This window comes from Notamacropus eugenii, chromosome 5, assembly GCF_028372415.1.
Source record: "Notamacropus eugenii isolate mMacEug1 chromosome 5, mMacEug1.pri_v2, whole genome shotgun sequence".
In the NCBI taxonomy this organism is placed as follows: domain Eukaryota; kingdom Metazoa; phylum Chordata; class Mammalia; order Diprotodontia; family Macropodidae; genus Notamacropus; species Notamacropus eugenii.
In genome coordinates, this window is record NC_092876.1 from 130,942,870 (window position 1) to 130,959,825 (window position 16,956).

General features: G+C 35.5%; 1 protein-coding gene across 2 annotated transcripts in view; it reads left to right on the plus strand.

Moving 5' to 3' along the window:
* Positions 1-16,956, plus strand: part of PGM2L1 (phosphoglucomutase 2 like 1) — an 88,640-nt gene that overhangs the window by 62,745 nt on the left and 8,939 nt on the right. For both annotated transcript variants that reach the window (XM_072610864.1, XM_072610865.1), the window contains exon 13: positions 16,154-16,287. In XM_072610864.1, the coding sequence (XP_072466965.1) occupies positions 16,154-16,287 (134 nt within the window). The remainder of the gene's footprint in view (positions 1-16,153; positions 16,288-16,956) is intronic.

Here is a 16,956-nt window from a genome sequence, read left to right on the forward strand (position 1 = left end):
ACTACAAATAGCTTTGATTTCTTTGTCTGAAAACTGCCTGTTCATATCCTTTGATCATTTATCAGTTGGCAAATGATTTGTATTTTTATAAATTTGACCCTGTTCTCCAGATTTGAGAAATAAGGCCTTCATTAAAGATAGTTGCAGAAATTTATTCCAAGTTTTCTGCCTTCCTTATAATTTTGGTTGCATTGGTTTTGTTTGTGCAAAAACTGTTAAACTTTATATAATCAAAATGATTTATTTTACATTTTGTGATGCTCTTTATATTTTCTTTAGTCCTAAATTCTTCTCTTAACCATAAATTTGACTGATAAACTATTCCATCTTCTTAATTTGCTTATGGTATCACCCTTTATGTGAAAATCATGTACCCATTTTGACCTTGTCTTGGTATATGGCATGAGATATTGGTCTATACCTAGTTTTTGCCATACTGTTTTCCAGTTTTCCTGGCAGTTTTTGTCAAATAATGAGTTATTGTTCCAAAAGTTTAGATCTTTGGGTTTATCATATTTAGATTATTATGGTCATATACAGAATCTAATTTGTACCTAATCTATTCTGTTGATCTACCACTCTATTTCTTAGCCAGTACCAGATTGTTTTGATAAATACCACTGATAAATACAGTTTGAGAGTTGGTATGGCTAGACTACCTTCTTTCACATTTTTTTGTTGATATCCTTGATATCCTTGAGTTTGTTTTCTTCAGATGAATTTTGTTACTATTTTTTCTAACTCTATAATCATATTGTTCCTGGGTTTGTCTTAGCAAGTAGACTCCCAAGTATTTTATGTTATCTACACTTACTTTAAATGCAATTTCTCTTTCTGTCTCTTGCTGTTGGACTTTGTTGGTAAAATATAAAAATGCTAATGATTTATGTATGTCCTGCAACTTTATTAAGTTGTTAATAGTTTCATTTAGTTTTTCAGTTGATTCTCTGAGATTTTCATATCATCTACAAAGTGTTATAGTTTTGTTTCCTCTTTGCCTATTCTAATTCCTTTAATTTCTTTTTCTCTTATTGCTATAGCTAACATTTCTAGTGCAATATTAAATAATAGAATTGATAATAGGCATCCTTGATTCATCCCTAATTGTATTGGGAAATCTAGCTTATTCTTATTACAAATAATGCTTACTGATGGTTTTAGATAAGTGTTACTTACCATTTTAAGGTAAGCTCCATTTATTCCTATGCTTTATGGTGTTTTTAATAGGAATGGATGCTGTATTTTGTCAGAGGCTTTTTCTGTATCTATTGAGATAATCATATGATTTCTGTTGGTTTTGTTATTGATATGGGTAATTATGCTAATAGTTTTCCTAATATTGAACCAGCCCTGTATTCTTGGTATAAATCCCATCTGTTCATAGTGTATGATCCTTATGATATAGTTCTGTAATCTCTTTGCTAGTATTTTAATTAAATATTTGCATCAATAGTTATTAGGAAAATTGGTCTATAATTTTCTTTCTCTGTTTTGACTCTTCCTGGTTTAGGTATCAGCACCATATTTGTGTCATAAAGGAATTTGGTAGGACTTCTTTACCTATTTTTCCAAATAGTTTATATAGTATTGGGATTAATTGTTCTTTAAATGTTTGGTAGAATTCACTTGTAAATCCATCTGGTCCTTGGAATTTTTTCTTAGGAAGTTCATTGAGTGTTTTTTAAATTTCTTTTTCTAAGATTGCATTATTTAAGTATTTTATTTCTTCTTTTAATCTAGGTAATTCATATTTTGGTAGATACTCCTTCATTTCATTTATATTGTCAAATTTATTGGCATATAATTGGGTAAATAGTCCTTAAAATTATCTTAATGTCCTCTTTATTGGTGGTGAGTTTATCCCTTTCATTTTTGATACTAGTAATCTGGTTTTCTTCTTTTCTTTTTAAAATCAAATTTACCAATGGTTTATCTATTTTATTTTTTTTCAGAAAGCTAGCTTCTAGTTTTATTTATTAGTTCAAGATCTTCTTACTTTCAGTTTTACTTATCTCTCCTTTAATTTTCAGCCAATTTGGTGTTTAATTGGGGATTTTTAATTCATTCTTTTTCTAGTTTTTTAGTTGCATGCCCATTTCATCAGTCTGGTTTTTTCCCTCAATTTTATTGACGTAAGCAATTAAAAATATAAATTTTCTCCTAAACACAGCTTTGGCTGCTTCCCATAAATTTTGGTATGTTGTTTTCATTGTCATTTTCTTTAATGAAACTATTGATTGTTTCTTTGATTTGTTCTTTTACAGACTTGTTTTTTAGAATTAGATTATTTAATTTCCAATTAATTTCTACTTTCTCCATTGTCCATTATTTAATGTAATTTTTATTGCATTATGATTTGAAAAGGGTACATTTACTATTTCTGCTTTTTATGCCCTAATACATGGTCAGTTTTTGTGTAGGTATCATATACTGCTGAGAAAAATGTGTATTTCTGTCTATTCTCATTCACTTTTCTCCAGAGATCTGTCATATCTAACTTTTTCAGAGTTTTTATCCACCTCCTTAACTTCTTTCTTGTTTATTTTTTTGGTTGGAATTATCTAGTTCTGAGAGGGAAAAGTTGAGGTTCCTCAATACTATAATTTTATTATCTGTTTCCTCCTGTAACTCATTCAACTTATTCAGAAATTTGGATGCTATACCGTTCGGTGAATATGTTTAGTATTGATATGACTTCATTTTCTATGGTACCTTTCAGGAAGATATAGTTTCATTCTTTATCTCTTTCAGTTAGACCTGTTTTTGCTTTTGCTTTGTCTGATTATGATTGCTACTCCTGTTTTCTTTGTTTTAGCTAAAGCATAATAGATTCTGCTCCAGTCTCTTAACTTTACCCTATGTTTATCACTCTGCTTCAAATGTGTTTCTTATAAATAACATATTGTAGAATTCTGGTTTTTAATCTATTCTGCTATCCGTTACTATTTTATGGGTGAGATCAACTCATTCATATCTATAGGTAGGATAACTAACTTGTATTTCCTTCCATGTTATTTTTTGTTTGTTTATTCCCACGTCTCTCTCTTACAACCACCCCCGTTTCCCTCCTGGCAAATGTTTTACTTCTGATCACCACCTTCCCCAATATATCCTCCCTTTTATTAGTCCTCCCCACCCTGCTTCTGTTATCCCTGTCCCTTTTTTACTTTCTTATAGAGTGAGATAGATTTCTATATCTAAATAAGTTCGTATGTTATTTTCTCTTTGAGTCAATTTTTTTGAGAGTAAGGTTTAGGCTTTGCCTGCCACCCCTACCACTCACCCTATTTTCTCCTCCGTTACAGTAGCTTATTCATGCTTCCTTTATGTGGGATAATTTACCCTTTCAATCTCCCCTCTCCTTCCAGTGCAGTTTTCTTTCTCAACCCTTTATTATATTTTTTTAGGTATCATCCCATAAAAGTCACCTTGTAGCCTCACCCTCTGTCTATATATACTCCTTCTAGTTGCTCTTATAGTAATCAAGTTGTTGAGTTACAAATATTATCTTGCCATATAGAAATATAAACAGTTTAACTTTACCGAATTTCTTATGTTTTCTTTTTCTTTTTTCTTTTTTACCTTTTCATGTTTCTTTTGAGCTTGTATTTAAAGGTCAAATTTTTTATTCAGCTCTGATGTTTTTACTAGAAATACTGAAAAGTCCTCTACTTCATTAATTGTCCATGTTTTTCCTTGAAAGATTATATTCAGTTTTGTTGGGTAGGTGATTCTTGGTTGTAATCCTAACTCCTTTGTCTTCTGGTATATAATATTCCAAGGCCTCCATTTCCTTAATGTGGAAGCTGCCAAATACTGTGTAATTCTGACTGTAGCTCTACAGTATTTGAATTGTTTCTTTTTGGCTGCTTTCAATACTTCTTCCCTGATCTGTGAGCTCTGGCATTTGGCTATGTGGTTCCTGGAAGTTTTCATTTTGGGATCTCTTTTAGGTGACGATTGGTGGATTCTTTCAGTTTCTGTTTTGCCCTCTGGTTCTAATATGTTATTGCAGTTTTCTTTGATAATTTCTTAAAAGATGTTGTCCAGGCCTTTTTTTTGGTTGTCACTTTTAGATAGTCCAATAATTCTTATATTATCTCTCCTGGGTCTGTTTTCTAGGTCAGTTGTTTTTCCAATGAACAATTTCATATTTTCTTCAATTTTTTTTTTTTTTACTTTTTTGATTTTTTTTTTAATCTTACCTTGATGTCTCATAGTGTCATTGGTTTCCACTTGTTCAGTTCTAATTTTTAAGGAATTATTTTCCTCAATGAGCTTTTGTACTTTTCCATTTGGGCAATTTTGTTTTTTATGGAGTTACTTTCCTTAGTAAATTTTTATTTATCTTTTCCCATGTTGTTGCCCCTTTTTTCATGATTTTCTTGAATTACTCTAATCTCTTTTCTCAGTTTTTCTTCTCCTTCTCTAATTTGCTTTTTAAAATTTGTTTTAGGCTCTTCCAGAAGTTCTTTTTGGGCCTGAGATCAAATTACATTTTTCTTTGAGGCTTCAAAAAAAGTAGCCATTTTGGTACTATAATCCTCTTCTTAGTTTATATATAATAGCATTATTATTGTGCTCCCTTGTTACTTTTGCTCTTTTAGCCAGCAAGTCAGTCAGTTAACATTTAGTGAACAAAACTTTAGAATAAAACTGTAGGAAGTTTTTCCTTATGTAAAACCTAACTACTAACATTAATACATGGCTCCTGGTTCTGGAGTTTATTCTCTGGAGCAAGGAAAGTGTGATTAAGCCTCATGACCTCCCTTCAGATAAATACTTAAAGAAAATCATTACATATCCCTAATATCTTTTCTTCTCCAGACTGAATATCCCATGTTTCTCCAACCATTTCAACTATGATATAGGAATAACAATACATAATACCTAATGTTTTGTAGCTTTTTAGGGTTTACACAGCCCTTAACATATGTTACTTCATTTGATCCTCACAACAGCAGTATAAGATAGGTGCTATTATTATCCCTATTTTATAGATTAGGAAACTGAGGCTGTGACATTAAATGCTAATAGTTGTCTGAGGCAGAATTCACATTCAGGTCTTTCTGACACGAAGCCCAACGTTCTATCCACTGTACCACCTAGTACAGTCAAAATATTCTTTTCGCTATTCACCAGAATGGTTTCTTTCCTTTGCATATGTTTCCATTTGTCAGTTTTTTTCCTAAAATATGGTGCCTAATGAACTAAATATAGTATTTCAGCTCTGATTAGGGTATGGCAGGATTCAGGATCACTGTCCCCTTTCATTCTGACATTACTCCTCTAAGTGCCTAAGATGATGTTATGCCATTTCATTATGTTGATTCATAGTTCTGTCTACTAAAGTGACTGAATCCTTTTCTTGGAGGCAGTCAGGATTAAGTGACTTGTCCAGGATCACACAATATCTGAAGCCAGATTTTGTGCTCAGGTTTTCCTGACTTCAGGACTGGTGCTCTATCCAGTGTGTCACCTAGCTATCCCCCACATCCTTTTCATGAACTGTTGGGTAGTCATGCCTTTTCTCTCTTTTATACAAATAAATGCTAGTCATGCCATCCTTTCTTTGATGGCATGGTCTTCTTTGGCAATGAAGGATGAACACAATTACCCTTCTTTGTTCATCCTTAGTTATCTGTCCTTTGTTCTCTTAAAATCAAATGTGGTTATGGCAGTCTATTTTGCTTTTTAGGGATAGGAATAAGGAAAGGGACTAAACCTGTGATTCATTCATATAGGGAACTCCTAGAGGAGGAAACACCCTCTGTCAATGCAGTTTGATACGTTTTCTGTAACTTTTTCATTTTAGTTGCCTAGAACACTGACAGGCTAAGTGATTTGCCAAGGATCACAACAGCCAGGATATGTCAGAGAATTTTAGGTCTTCCTTGATCTAAGGCCAGATTTCTATTGACTGCCTTTTATTTGTTTTCTAATTTTAAAAAGGTTTTCTTGCTGTCTTTTGTTTTTACATTACAGTCTGCTACCACTACAAACTACTTCATGTTATAGAGAAGAAACTGAGACCCAGGGAAGTTAAATGGCTTTTCTGATGACACACAGGTAGTGGGAATCAGAAGTAGTTCAAATCAGAATTTGAACCCAGGTCTTCTGACCAGAGCTTACGCTCTTTCAATTGTGCCATGGTATCTCCATTAATTTAATGTACCAGTATTATCCTTTTTGCTCATGCCTTCTTCTGTACTTTGTTCAGCTTTTTTTCTGTGTATTTTTAAAAATGTTTCATTGATGTTTTCTATTTTTGAAATTACTGTTACTACCATTCCCACTTTCTCCCCCAACTTTTCAAAACCTTTCCCTCACATAAAAAATCAGTCGCAGAATTAGAAATGACTACATGTAAGTACTGCCTCTCTCATATAATGACTGTTTGAGCCATGGCAAATCTCTTAAACTCATAGTGCAATTCCCGAAAACCAGAAGTTGCAGAGAAAGTGCCTGTATGTGTTAGAGAATTGAGGGTTTTTCTTCACTGGTGAGTTCCTATGCTGTTACTATCACAGATCCAGTCTTTATCTCTGTCTCTCTAACTATAAAATATGTTTTTAGAAATAAAGGGAGGGGCAGAGCCAAGATGGCAGAGTAGGACAGACCTGCTCTAGCTCGACCCCCCCATAGCCAATAAAATACCTGTAAAAAATGACTCTAAACAAATTTTGGAGCAGTAGAAGCCACAAAACGACAGAGTGAAAGAGATTTCCGGCCCAAGACAGCCTAGAAGGCCAACAAGAAAGGTCTGTTGCACCAGGCTCAGAGCAGAGCACAGCCCAGCCTTGGCCGCATGCCATGGACAGGACTGGAGCAGGCTACAGGGTGGAAATCATAGTCAGCAGCTGTGGTTCCCAGTAAACACCAAAGACAGCTTCAAAGGTCAGTGAGAAAGTTTTTCACCTGGGTGAGAAGGGAGCAGGGTCCAGCCCCAGCTCCAGGGTGGAGAAAGTCACTGCAGCGGGGCCCCCTTTTGGAGCCCTCTGCCTAAAGACCCTGGGGGAATCAAGGGGCAGATCTGGATCTGAGTGGTGGTCCTGGGGTAAGGAGAAGCACTCGCCTGGTGGAGCTGGAGGTAATTGTGGAGAGGGAACCCTCCTGGCAGATTCTGAGCAGAGAAGCTTGTTGTTGCTCCCAGACCAGAGCCCTGGCCAGGAGAGGAATAAACTCCTCTTCCTTGATTGTGCCACCTTGGAAAAACTGAGAACTTACAGGTCCCTGAAGTATACCCTCCATTTGACAAAGGACTCAAAAGTCAAGTGGTTGGCTGGGAAAATGCTCCAAAAAGGGGGAAAAAATAAGACTATAGAAGGTTACTTTCTTGGTGAACAGGTATTTTCTTCCGTCCTTTGAGGAAGAACAAAGCATACCATTAGAGGAAGATGTTAAAGTCAAGGCTTCTACATCCAAAACTTCCAAAATAAATATGCAGTGGTCTCAGGCCATGGAAGAACTCAAAAAGGATTTTGAAAATCAAGTAAGAGAGGTGGCGGGGGGGAAATTGTGAAGAGAAATGAGAGCAATGCAAGAAAATCATGGAAAGCGAGTCAACAACTTGCTAAAAGGAGACCCCAAAAAATACTGAAGAAAATAACACCTTAAAAAATAGACTAACCCAAATGGCAAAAGAGGTCCAAAAAGCCAATAAGAAGAATGCTTTCAAAAGCAGAATGAGCCAAATGGAAAAGGAAGTTCAAAAGCTCACTGAAGAAAGTAGTTCTTTAAAAATTAGAATGGAACAGATGGAGGCTAATGACTTTATGAGAAACCAAGAAATCACAAAACAAAACCAAAAGAATGAAAAAATGGAAGATAATGTGAAATATCTCATTGGAAAAACAACTGACCTGGAGAACAGATCCAGGAGAGACAATTTAAAAATTATGGGGCTACCTGAAAGCCATGAACGAAAAAGAACCTAGACATCATCTTCCATGAAATTATCAAGGAAAACTGCCCTGATATTCTAGAACCAGAGGATAAAATAAATATTGAAAGAATCCATCAATCACCTCCTGAAAGACATCCAAATAGAAAAACTCCTAGGAATGTTGTAACCAAATTCCAGAGTTCCCAGGTTAAGGAGAAAATATTGCAAGCAGCCAGAAAGAAACAATTCAAGTATTGTGGAAATACAATCAGAATTAACACAAGATCTAGCAGTTTCTACATTAAGGGATTGAAGGGCTTTGGAATATGATTTTCCAGAAGTCAAAGGAACTAGGATTAAAACTAAAAATCACCTACCCAGCAAAACTGAGTATAATACTTCAGGGGAAAAAATGGTCATTCAATGAAATAGAGAACTTCCAAGAGCTGAATAGAAAATTTGACTTTCAAACACAAGAATCAAGACAGGCATGAAAACGTAAACAGGAAAGAGCAATCATAAGGGACTTATTAAAGTTGAACTGTTTACATTCCTATATGGGAAGATAATATTTGTAACTCTTGAGACTTTTCTCAGTATTTGGGTAGTTGGAGGGATTATATACATATACAGGATTATATACAGAGGGCACAGGGTGAGTTGAATAGGAAGGGATGATATCTAAAAAAGAATAAAATTAAGGGATGAGAGAGGAACATATTGGGAGGAGAAAGGGAGAAATGGAATGGGTCAAATTGTCTCATAAAAGAGGCAAAAAAAAGCTTTTTCAATGGAGGGGAAAAGAATGGAGGGGAGAGGGAAAAAGTGAAGCTTACTTTCATCACATTTGGCTTAAGGAGGGAATAACATGTATGCTCAATTTGGTATGACAATCTATCTTACACTACAGGAAAATAGGGGAGAATGGGGAGAAATGGGGTGTGGGGGAGGTGATAGAAGGGAGGGCAAATGGGAGGAGAGAGTAATGAGAAGTAAACACTTTAGGGGAAGGACAAGGTCAAAAGAGAGAGTAAATGGGGGGCAGGATAGGATGGAGGGAAATACAGTTAGTATTTCACAACATGACTATTATGGAAGTCTTTTGCATAACTACACATGTATAACATATATTGAATTGCTTGCCTTCTCAGTGGGGATGGGTGGGTGGGGAGGTAGGAAGGGAGAGAAGTTGGAATTCAGAGTTTTAGGAACAAATCTTGAGAATTGTTTTTGCATGCAACTGGGAAATAAGAAATACAGGATATAGAAATTTATCTTGCCCTACAAGAAAAGAGAGAAATGGGGATAAGGGAAGGGAGGGGTGTGATAGAAGGGAGGGCAGATTGGGGGATTGGGGGAAGGAGTAATCAAAATACACAGGGTAAGGGGAGGAGAGAGAAGGGGAGAAAATTTGAAACTCAAAAATCTCGTGGAAATGAGTGTTGAAAACTAAAAATAAATAAATTTTTTAAAAAAGAAATAAAGGGAGATTTAATAATTGATGCACTTTAAAGTTCACAAAGCACTGTATTTATTCAGTTCTTACAACAGCCCAGAAGGAAATAACTGTCACCCTTATCTTATATTGGAGGATGTACTTGAGATGTACTTGTGGTCACCCAGCTCCTAAATGTATGAGGCAAGATTCACTCTCAGGTCTTAATTCCAATTCCAGAACAGAAAAATAGGACTGTGTATGAAATTACAAATCTTATCACATATAACTTTTTATGGAGTGTATACTCAGTTCAGCATGAACTGACTGTATCACCTAGTCACTGTGCCACCGGTTTTGACTGGATAACTTTTTTTTCACACAAAAACCATTTAAATAGTTAAATCAATGAAAATAGAATTACCATGTCAAAGAAGATTGCTATACAAATTGGGCAAAGATGAATAAAAAGTAGAAGTAGTAATAATCATGTGTTAATAGTGAAATATTGTTCAAAAGAAACATAGAAATATTTTTAAGAACTGATGCCAAATAAGCAGAACCAAGAAACAATCCACACAATGACTGCAGTAAGATCAATTCAAAAATCACAAAAATGAAAAAAAAAACCCTCTTAAGTAATTGAGCACAGATAATGAATCATACCACCTTCCTTCATAGTCGGGGCTGTGAGGGGGAAAGGAATAGGCAGAAGTACTACTATAGCAGTATTGTCAGATTTATATCAGGATTTTTTTTTTGTTTTTCTTATGAGGAAGGGTTCACACTGGAAGAGGTGTTGAAATGGCTGTGACATAAAGGGAAAAGACAAGAATGAAACATTTTAAGATAAAACAAAAAACAAAATTTTGAAGATACAAACTGATAATGAGAAAATGGGAAGTTGTCTAAAGAGACTGAGGTGGATGGATGTACAGGGAAGTCATCAACTTAGAGGTAAAAAAAAATGCAGAAAACTGGATCAAGTGCAGGTAACAGAGGTAAATGAAAAGTGTGGCCCAGTTGTGTAAGAACCTCATCAAATGTGCTAACACTCAGCTGAGGCTGACAGGAAAAGTTAAAAACAACACAGAGAGGTTGTTTCATTTTAGTTATAGATGTATTGGGAGGAAAAAAAGGATCAGAAGAGGAAAAGAACTATTACTCAAGGTGAAAACTAGATAATTCGAGAAGATGGAACTATTTAACTTTTGTTTCTATTTCTTTTACCAAGAAGCATGATTTTTGGTCTGGCTAATTGGGTTCTAATATTAATACTGTGTAGGGAGATAGAGATCATCTACTTGACTTTGATGCATTTAAGTCTTTAGCACCAAATGTACTTACTACATGCCTAGGTCCTAAAAGAACTGGTGGATGTTACTGCTGAACCACTGCCAGTGATTTGTGACAGTTGGTGGAGAGTGGGAGAGGTGCTGAAGGATTGGAAAAGGGCAAAAATTCATATTTACAAAAACCAAAAAAACTATGCAGTCTGCAAATTTGCCAGTAAACAACTTAAATTCCTTTCAAAATTACAGAATGTATTATTAAAGGACTAAAAACATTTGGGGGGAGTAGTTATTATTTCCTCTGTTGATTTTCTCTAATTTATCCTGTTTGTAGCTTTTTTATACATGTTGTGTGTATGTTGTATCTCCTCTCAGACTGTGATTTCCTTGACAACAGTGACTATCTTTTGCCTTTCTTTATTTCCTCAGAGTTTAGCACAGTGCCTGACACATAGTGAGTGCTTAATAAATGTTTAATAAATAATTTACAAAGACCAGCAATGGCTTCATCAAGAATGGGGCATGGTAAACTTAACCTCATTACCCTTTTTATGGGATTATTATATTGGTAGATCAGAGAATGGTGCTGACATAATTTACCTGGATTTTAAACAAAGCTCTTAAGATTTTTTCATGAGAAAAAGATGGAGATGTGGGCTAGATAAAAAAGTTGATTACATCTTAATTACATTAAAGAAATTTTTGATTTAGGCAGGTGATAGTCCTACTCTATTCTGCCCTAATCTAGAGTATTGCGTTCAGTTCTGGGAACTACATTTCAATAAGAACACTGATAAGTTACAGAATGTCTAGAGGGACGATGGTTGAAAGTGAAGATCCTTAAAAAATCACAAATGTCATATGATGAGCAGCTGAAGAACTAGAGTTGTTTAGCCTGGAAAAGAAAAGACTTGGAATAGGTCTGGTAAGGGGTAGGATTATGGCTATCTTCAACTATTTAAAGGTCCATGATGGTGTGAAAGGTTACACTTGTTCTTCTTGGTTCAGAAGGCAAAACTAGGAACAGGAGTTAGAAATTGCAAATCGATGGACTTAAGCCTCATAACAAAAGAAAATTTAACCATTGGAGCTGTCGAAAACATATGGCTTGCCTCATAAGCGCATGGGTTCCCCCTTCACCAAAAGTCTTCATGCAACTGCTTGATTATCACTTTATAGAGACATTGTAGAAGGAGTTGTTCAGATACCAGTGGGATTAGGTAGATTTGAATGACCCTTCCAACTGTGAGATTCTGTGGTATTCCTTGTGGACATCTTAGGAAACTGAGGCCAAGTGACCTGCTTAAAAAGTCAGGCAATAAGCAGTAGAACTGGGACTTGAACTCAGTATTCAGTTTCCAATTCTGTACTTGTTTATACTAGGCCACACTGCTGGTTAGGTAGATTCATGGTGGGTTCTCCTTAATTCTCTGTTCTGTTTGTAGACATTGGTTCATGTAATTTTTCCTTGAGAAAATGAATTTCTCAAAAACCTTCATTTTATTCTTCATTTTATTTACATTATGAAACTTCAGAAGGCATAGTGTTGTACAACTTGAGAGGTGAAAATAGATGTTGATTGGAACTTAGAACCGTATATACTCTAGCAAAAAGCCCCTGTGTCTGTGTATGTACTTTGATTTTGCTTTTATGATGATGTTGAGTTGATTCTTTGCTCAGGAAGGCAACAACAGCAGAATGGAAGCTCTGGAAAAGACCTGCCATGCTAACACAACTTCAGGTATAGGACTAGTGACAGATTTTCTGTTGTAAGAGGACCTAGTTAGCTAAGTATGTAAAGGCTTACCCAACAGTTGATGTTTGGGGGTTTTTAGCCACAGAAAATATTCCTTAGTACTGTCTGAATGGACAAATCTCTTCTACTTTGCTACATTGTCATAATATGGCAGGAGATATACAAAGACTTACATAGCTCTTAAATGATCTGTAGGAATTAATTTAATTAATTGTATATACAATGTGAGATCTTTGTGTAATTGCCATTCAGTTGATAATAGACTATAAGAATTAAATCACATATGTATTGACATTCTTACTATAAATGAAGCCAGGTGACATGAATTTGTAGCTAACTGGAAAAGTGGCTCACAGATTCTCCGTTGAGAGTCAAGTTAAAAGGTTGGAAGAGTTGGTTTCATGGTGTGCCCAAAGGCAACAAGAAATATCATCATTTGATGGGACTTGGTCTTCTCAGCTTTCAGTGGTCATCATAAGCAAAAGCAAACAGACCATGAAAAAAGTTTTGGAAAATATAATTCAGAGTCAAAAGGTGGAAAGATACTTAAAGTTTGTAGACTGTTGAAAAGCCTCATATCTGAATGTTGGGAATAATTCAAGGAAATCAGAAAGTGTTTGATGTATTTATCGTCATCAGTATCCTTTCTCACTCATATTCAGCCTTTCCCTATCAACTGGTTTTCTTTCCTACTGCTTTAAACAAAAGTCCCCCTTGTCCTTAAAAAAACCTTCACTTAGACTCAGTTGTCCCCTCAAACTATGATCCTAAATCTCTGTTCCCTTTTTCTGCCAAACTCCTGGAAAAAGTTGTCTATGCTTGCTGCCTCCACTTCCTTCTCCCCTATTCAGCCCTTTGCAGTCCAGCTTCTGATCTTATCATTCAATTGAAACTGTTCTTTCCTCTGTTGACCTACTTTTTCCTCCTGGATATTCTTTCTTGTTTTTCCTTCTACCTTTCTGACTGTTCCTTCTCAGTCTCCTTTGCTGGCTCATCATTTACATCATTGATTCCCCCTAAGGTTCTGTTCTAGGTCCCCTTCTCTCTCCACATTCTCAGTAACTTCACCAATTCCTATAGGCTTAGCTGTCTCATTTCCAGTGACTTCCATGTCTATATATCTAGTCCCAGTCTCATCATATTTTCAATCTGACATCACCAGATGATTACCAGACATTTCACGCTGGATGTCCAAGAGACATCTTAAACTTAATATGTCGAAAACATAACTCATTGTCTTTCCCTTTAAGTTCTCCCATCTTCCAGACTTCTCAATTTCTTTTGAAGGCACCACCAGGTTTGAAATCTCAGCATTGCCCTGGGCTCTTTACTCTTTATTACTCTACATATCCAATCATTTGCCAAATCTTGAAGATTCTATTTTCATATCTTTGAAATTCTAGCCCCTTTACTCCACTCACACAGCTTAGTTCAAACTCTCATCACCTCTCCTAGATTATTGCATCGATCTTCTAATTGTTCCCCCTGCTTAAGTCTCTCCCCACATCAGACCATTCTATACTTCGCTACCAAAGAAATCTTACTTAAATACAAATCTGATCATGTGACTCCTCTATTCAGCCAACTCCATTGGCTTGATTCTAGGATAAAATATAAACTCATCTGTTGAGTTTTTAAAGCCCTTCACAACCAAAGCCCAACTAACCTTCCCATTTTCACTGGACATTGCTCTCTGTCTCTCCCCCTACTCTTTGATCCAGTCAAATTGGCTTTTACTCTGTTACTTATACACAGTACTCCATCTCTAGACTCTATACCTTTGCACTGGATATATACGCCCTTCATGCTTGAAAAATTGTTGCCTTCTTACCTCTGTCTCATCAAATCTCTTTTCTACATGAAACCATTTCTGATCTCTTCTCTAACTACTTGTCCCTCCCAACTACCTTGTATTTAACTATTTTGTGTATTTTTATATTTATTAACTTGATATTGATGCTTCATATATATTGTATGTACTTGTCTCCACCATTACAATATAAGTTCCTTGCAAGTAGGAATTGTTTCATTCTTTGCATTTTTTCTCCAGTGCCTAGTATTAACAGGTGTTTACTACTAACAACTTGCAACCAACAAACACTTTTTGGTTAATTCAACATTACAGAAAATGAATTTTACTATTTTAGTCAAAAAATAACATGCCATAGACATAGCAGTCATTTCAGAATCAGTTGTTTTTGTGTAGTCATATTATCAACTGGTTAGAGCATATGTCAAAGTAAATGCTTAATTGAAAGAAAGCACAAAGATGATAAGACACATACATTTATAGTAACTTCAATTTTAGCAAATGTTCAGAAATGGAAAGTGGACAGAAGTAAAGAAATTGACTGTAAAAAATATAACCTATGTAAAATAGTTATCATAAGAGACCAAAATTGTGTGAGTTAGCAGACATTTGATCTCTTTGTCAAGTGGAGAGATTTGGAAGCTGAGACTGCCACTGGTTTAGAGTACAAGCTCACTTGCAAAACACTAATGAAGAATAAGGATCATGAACATTCTTGCTTCATAAAACAGCACAAATCTGCTGAGTAAAGAATGAGGCTGCATATAGAATATGGCATGAGATCCAGCAAAACCAGATTATTGGAAGATGAATTGAAGATTATTGAAGGTGAAACATGAAAGAGGAAAAATAAATATGAAGTAGAACCGGTCTGCCAGCATGTCTAGTCATCTCTCTTCATCCGTGATGATCATGTAAATCTAAATTTTTGACTCTACTGTCTTAGTACCCCATGAAGTATGGGAGAGAATTTTGAGAGGTATGACTGGATCTGACCATATGTATACAGAAGCAATTCAGGAGAATGTTCATGGAAAGGAAGGAAGGCATACTTCAAAGGAAAAGCAAGGAATCCAAAGAAATAAAGGGGGAAGTGATATTACAGGCACAAGTAAAGTACTGCCTGTTGGTGGCAGTGGCTTTTGAATGAGACACAGCCTATAAGATATGACCAAGAACGTGCATGAGATGGTTTAGTTTAGCTTTGTAGTAAGAATGAGAGACAATAGAATAGTGGGCAGAGGGCCACATTGGTACCTTCAAAATATTAAAATAATAAATTAAAGTCCCCAGTGCCCTGAGTTATATCCTTTATGGAGGACATGGACAGGAATTTCATAGACTAAAATGCATGGAAGTATTTTGGTCTGTACTATGAAGTTATCACACTAATAAATTCACATATCTATAAAGTAGAAAGTATTAATGCACATGAGACAGAAGATAGTTATGTTTATATAGTTTTTTGACAACTCATTTAGCAAATATTCTTTCCACTAAGGCATGTCACAGAGAGAAGGGAGTTTTAAATTTGGGGAAACAATGATACCTTTGAAAAGGCATCATTCATTCTTTAGTACACATTCATTCTTTAGGACAATTCTTTCCTTTCCAAGCTCATGGGCCACCTCCTCTAAGAAAGCTTTTCTAATTGTATACTCCACTTCTCTAAATGTAAGAATCATTCTCTCCTGGCCTCTTTCTTAGTAGATTGTTTGTTCCTCCCTATCTTTTTGGTAACATTCTAATATGATTAGAATTTATTTTCCTTTTACCACTAGACTGTAAACCTCTTGAAGACAGTGACTGTATCTTGTTTAATCTTTTTATCCCCAGCCCTGAGCTCAAAAACCTGGGATGAGGTAAGCAGTTAATAAATGTTAGGCAAATTTAGTAATTTTATTGATTCAGGTGAAGTGCAGTGTATAAGGAAGATATTTGTTAAGGGTTCACCTGTCATTATTCTTATACATAGGTGCTGCCTGTGAGTAAAAGCAGCCAAATGATTACATTCACCTTTCAAAATGGCTGTGTGGCTACGCTACGGACAAGTGGAACTGAACCAAAGATAAAGTATTATGCCGAGATGTGTGCATCCCCTGACCAGAGGTGAGAATGGAATCTTAATATGAGGGATAAATGCCATGACTTTGCCATGTCATAAGAAGTAAACTCTGCATCTCCTAGCACACAAAGTCATTAGTTTTCTGTTTTATATTTGTCAACGACTGAAGCTTAAACTGAGTTTAAAACTAGAGTGTTTATTCACTTCACAGTTTTAAAGTTTTTTAAAGTTTTTTCCTTGTCCCTGTGAGATCAGCAATGCAAATATGGTTATATTCGTTTTACAGATGAAAAAACTGAGGTGCTAAGTAAGAGGTGGTGATTTGCTTAAGCCAGGACTCGGAAAACCAGAATCAGGTCATCTGAGTGCTCCCATTGTTCCTTTTAACATATCGTGCTCTTGTCTTGACAGTCAACAAGCATTTATTAATCATTTACTTTGTGCCAAGCACCATGCTAATGTCTAGGGTGTAAATACGAAAGTGAGACAGTTCCTGCCCTAAAAGAGGGTGCATTATACTGGGCACATCAATGAACTCTCAACCGTTTTTCATTATTTGGCAGTCAAACCTTGTCTACTCACCATGAAGATTTCAGATTTCACCATATTATTCTACAGTGAACTGATTGTTCTTCAAAGGTTATGTACTAGAGAATAACGCTAATTCAAGCATCTCAATTTATTCAAGTGCTTCTTATTTTTATTTTGCATCA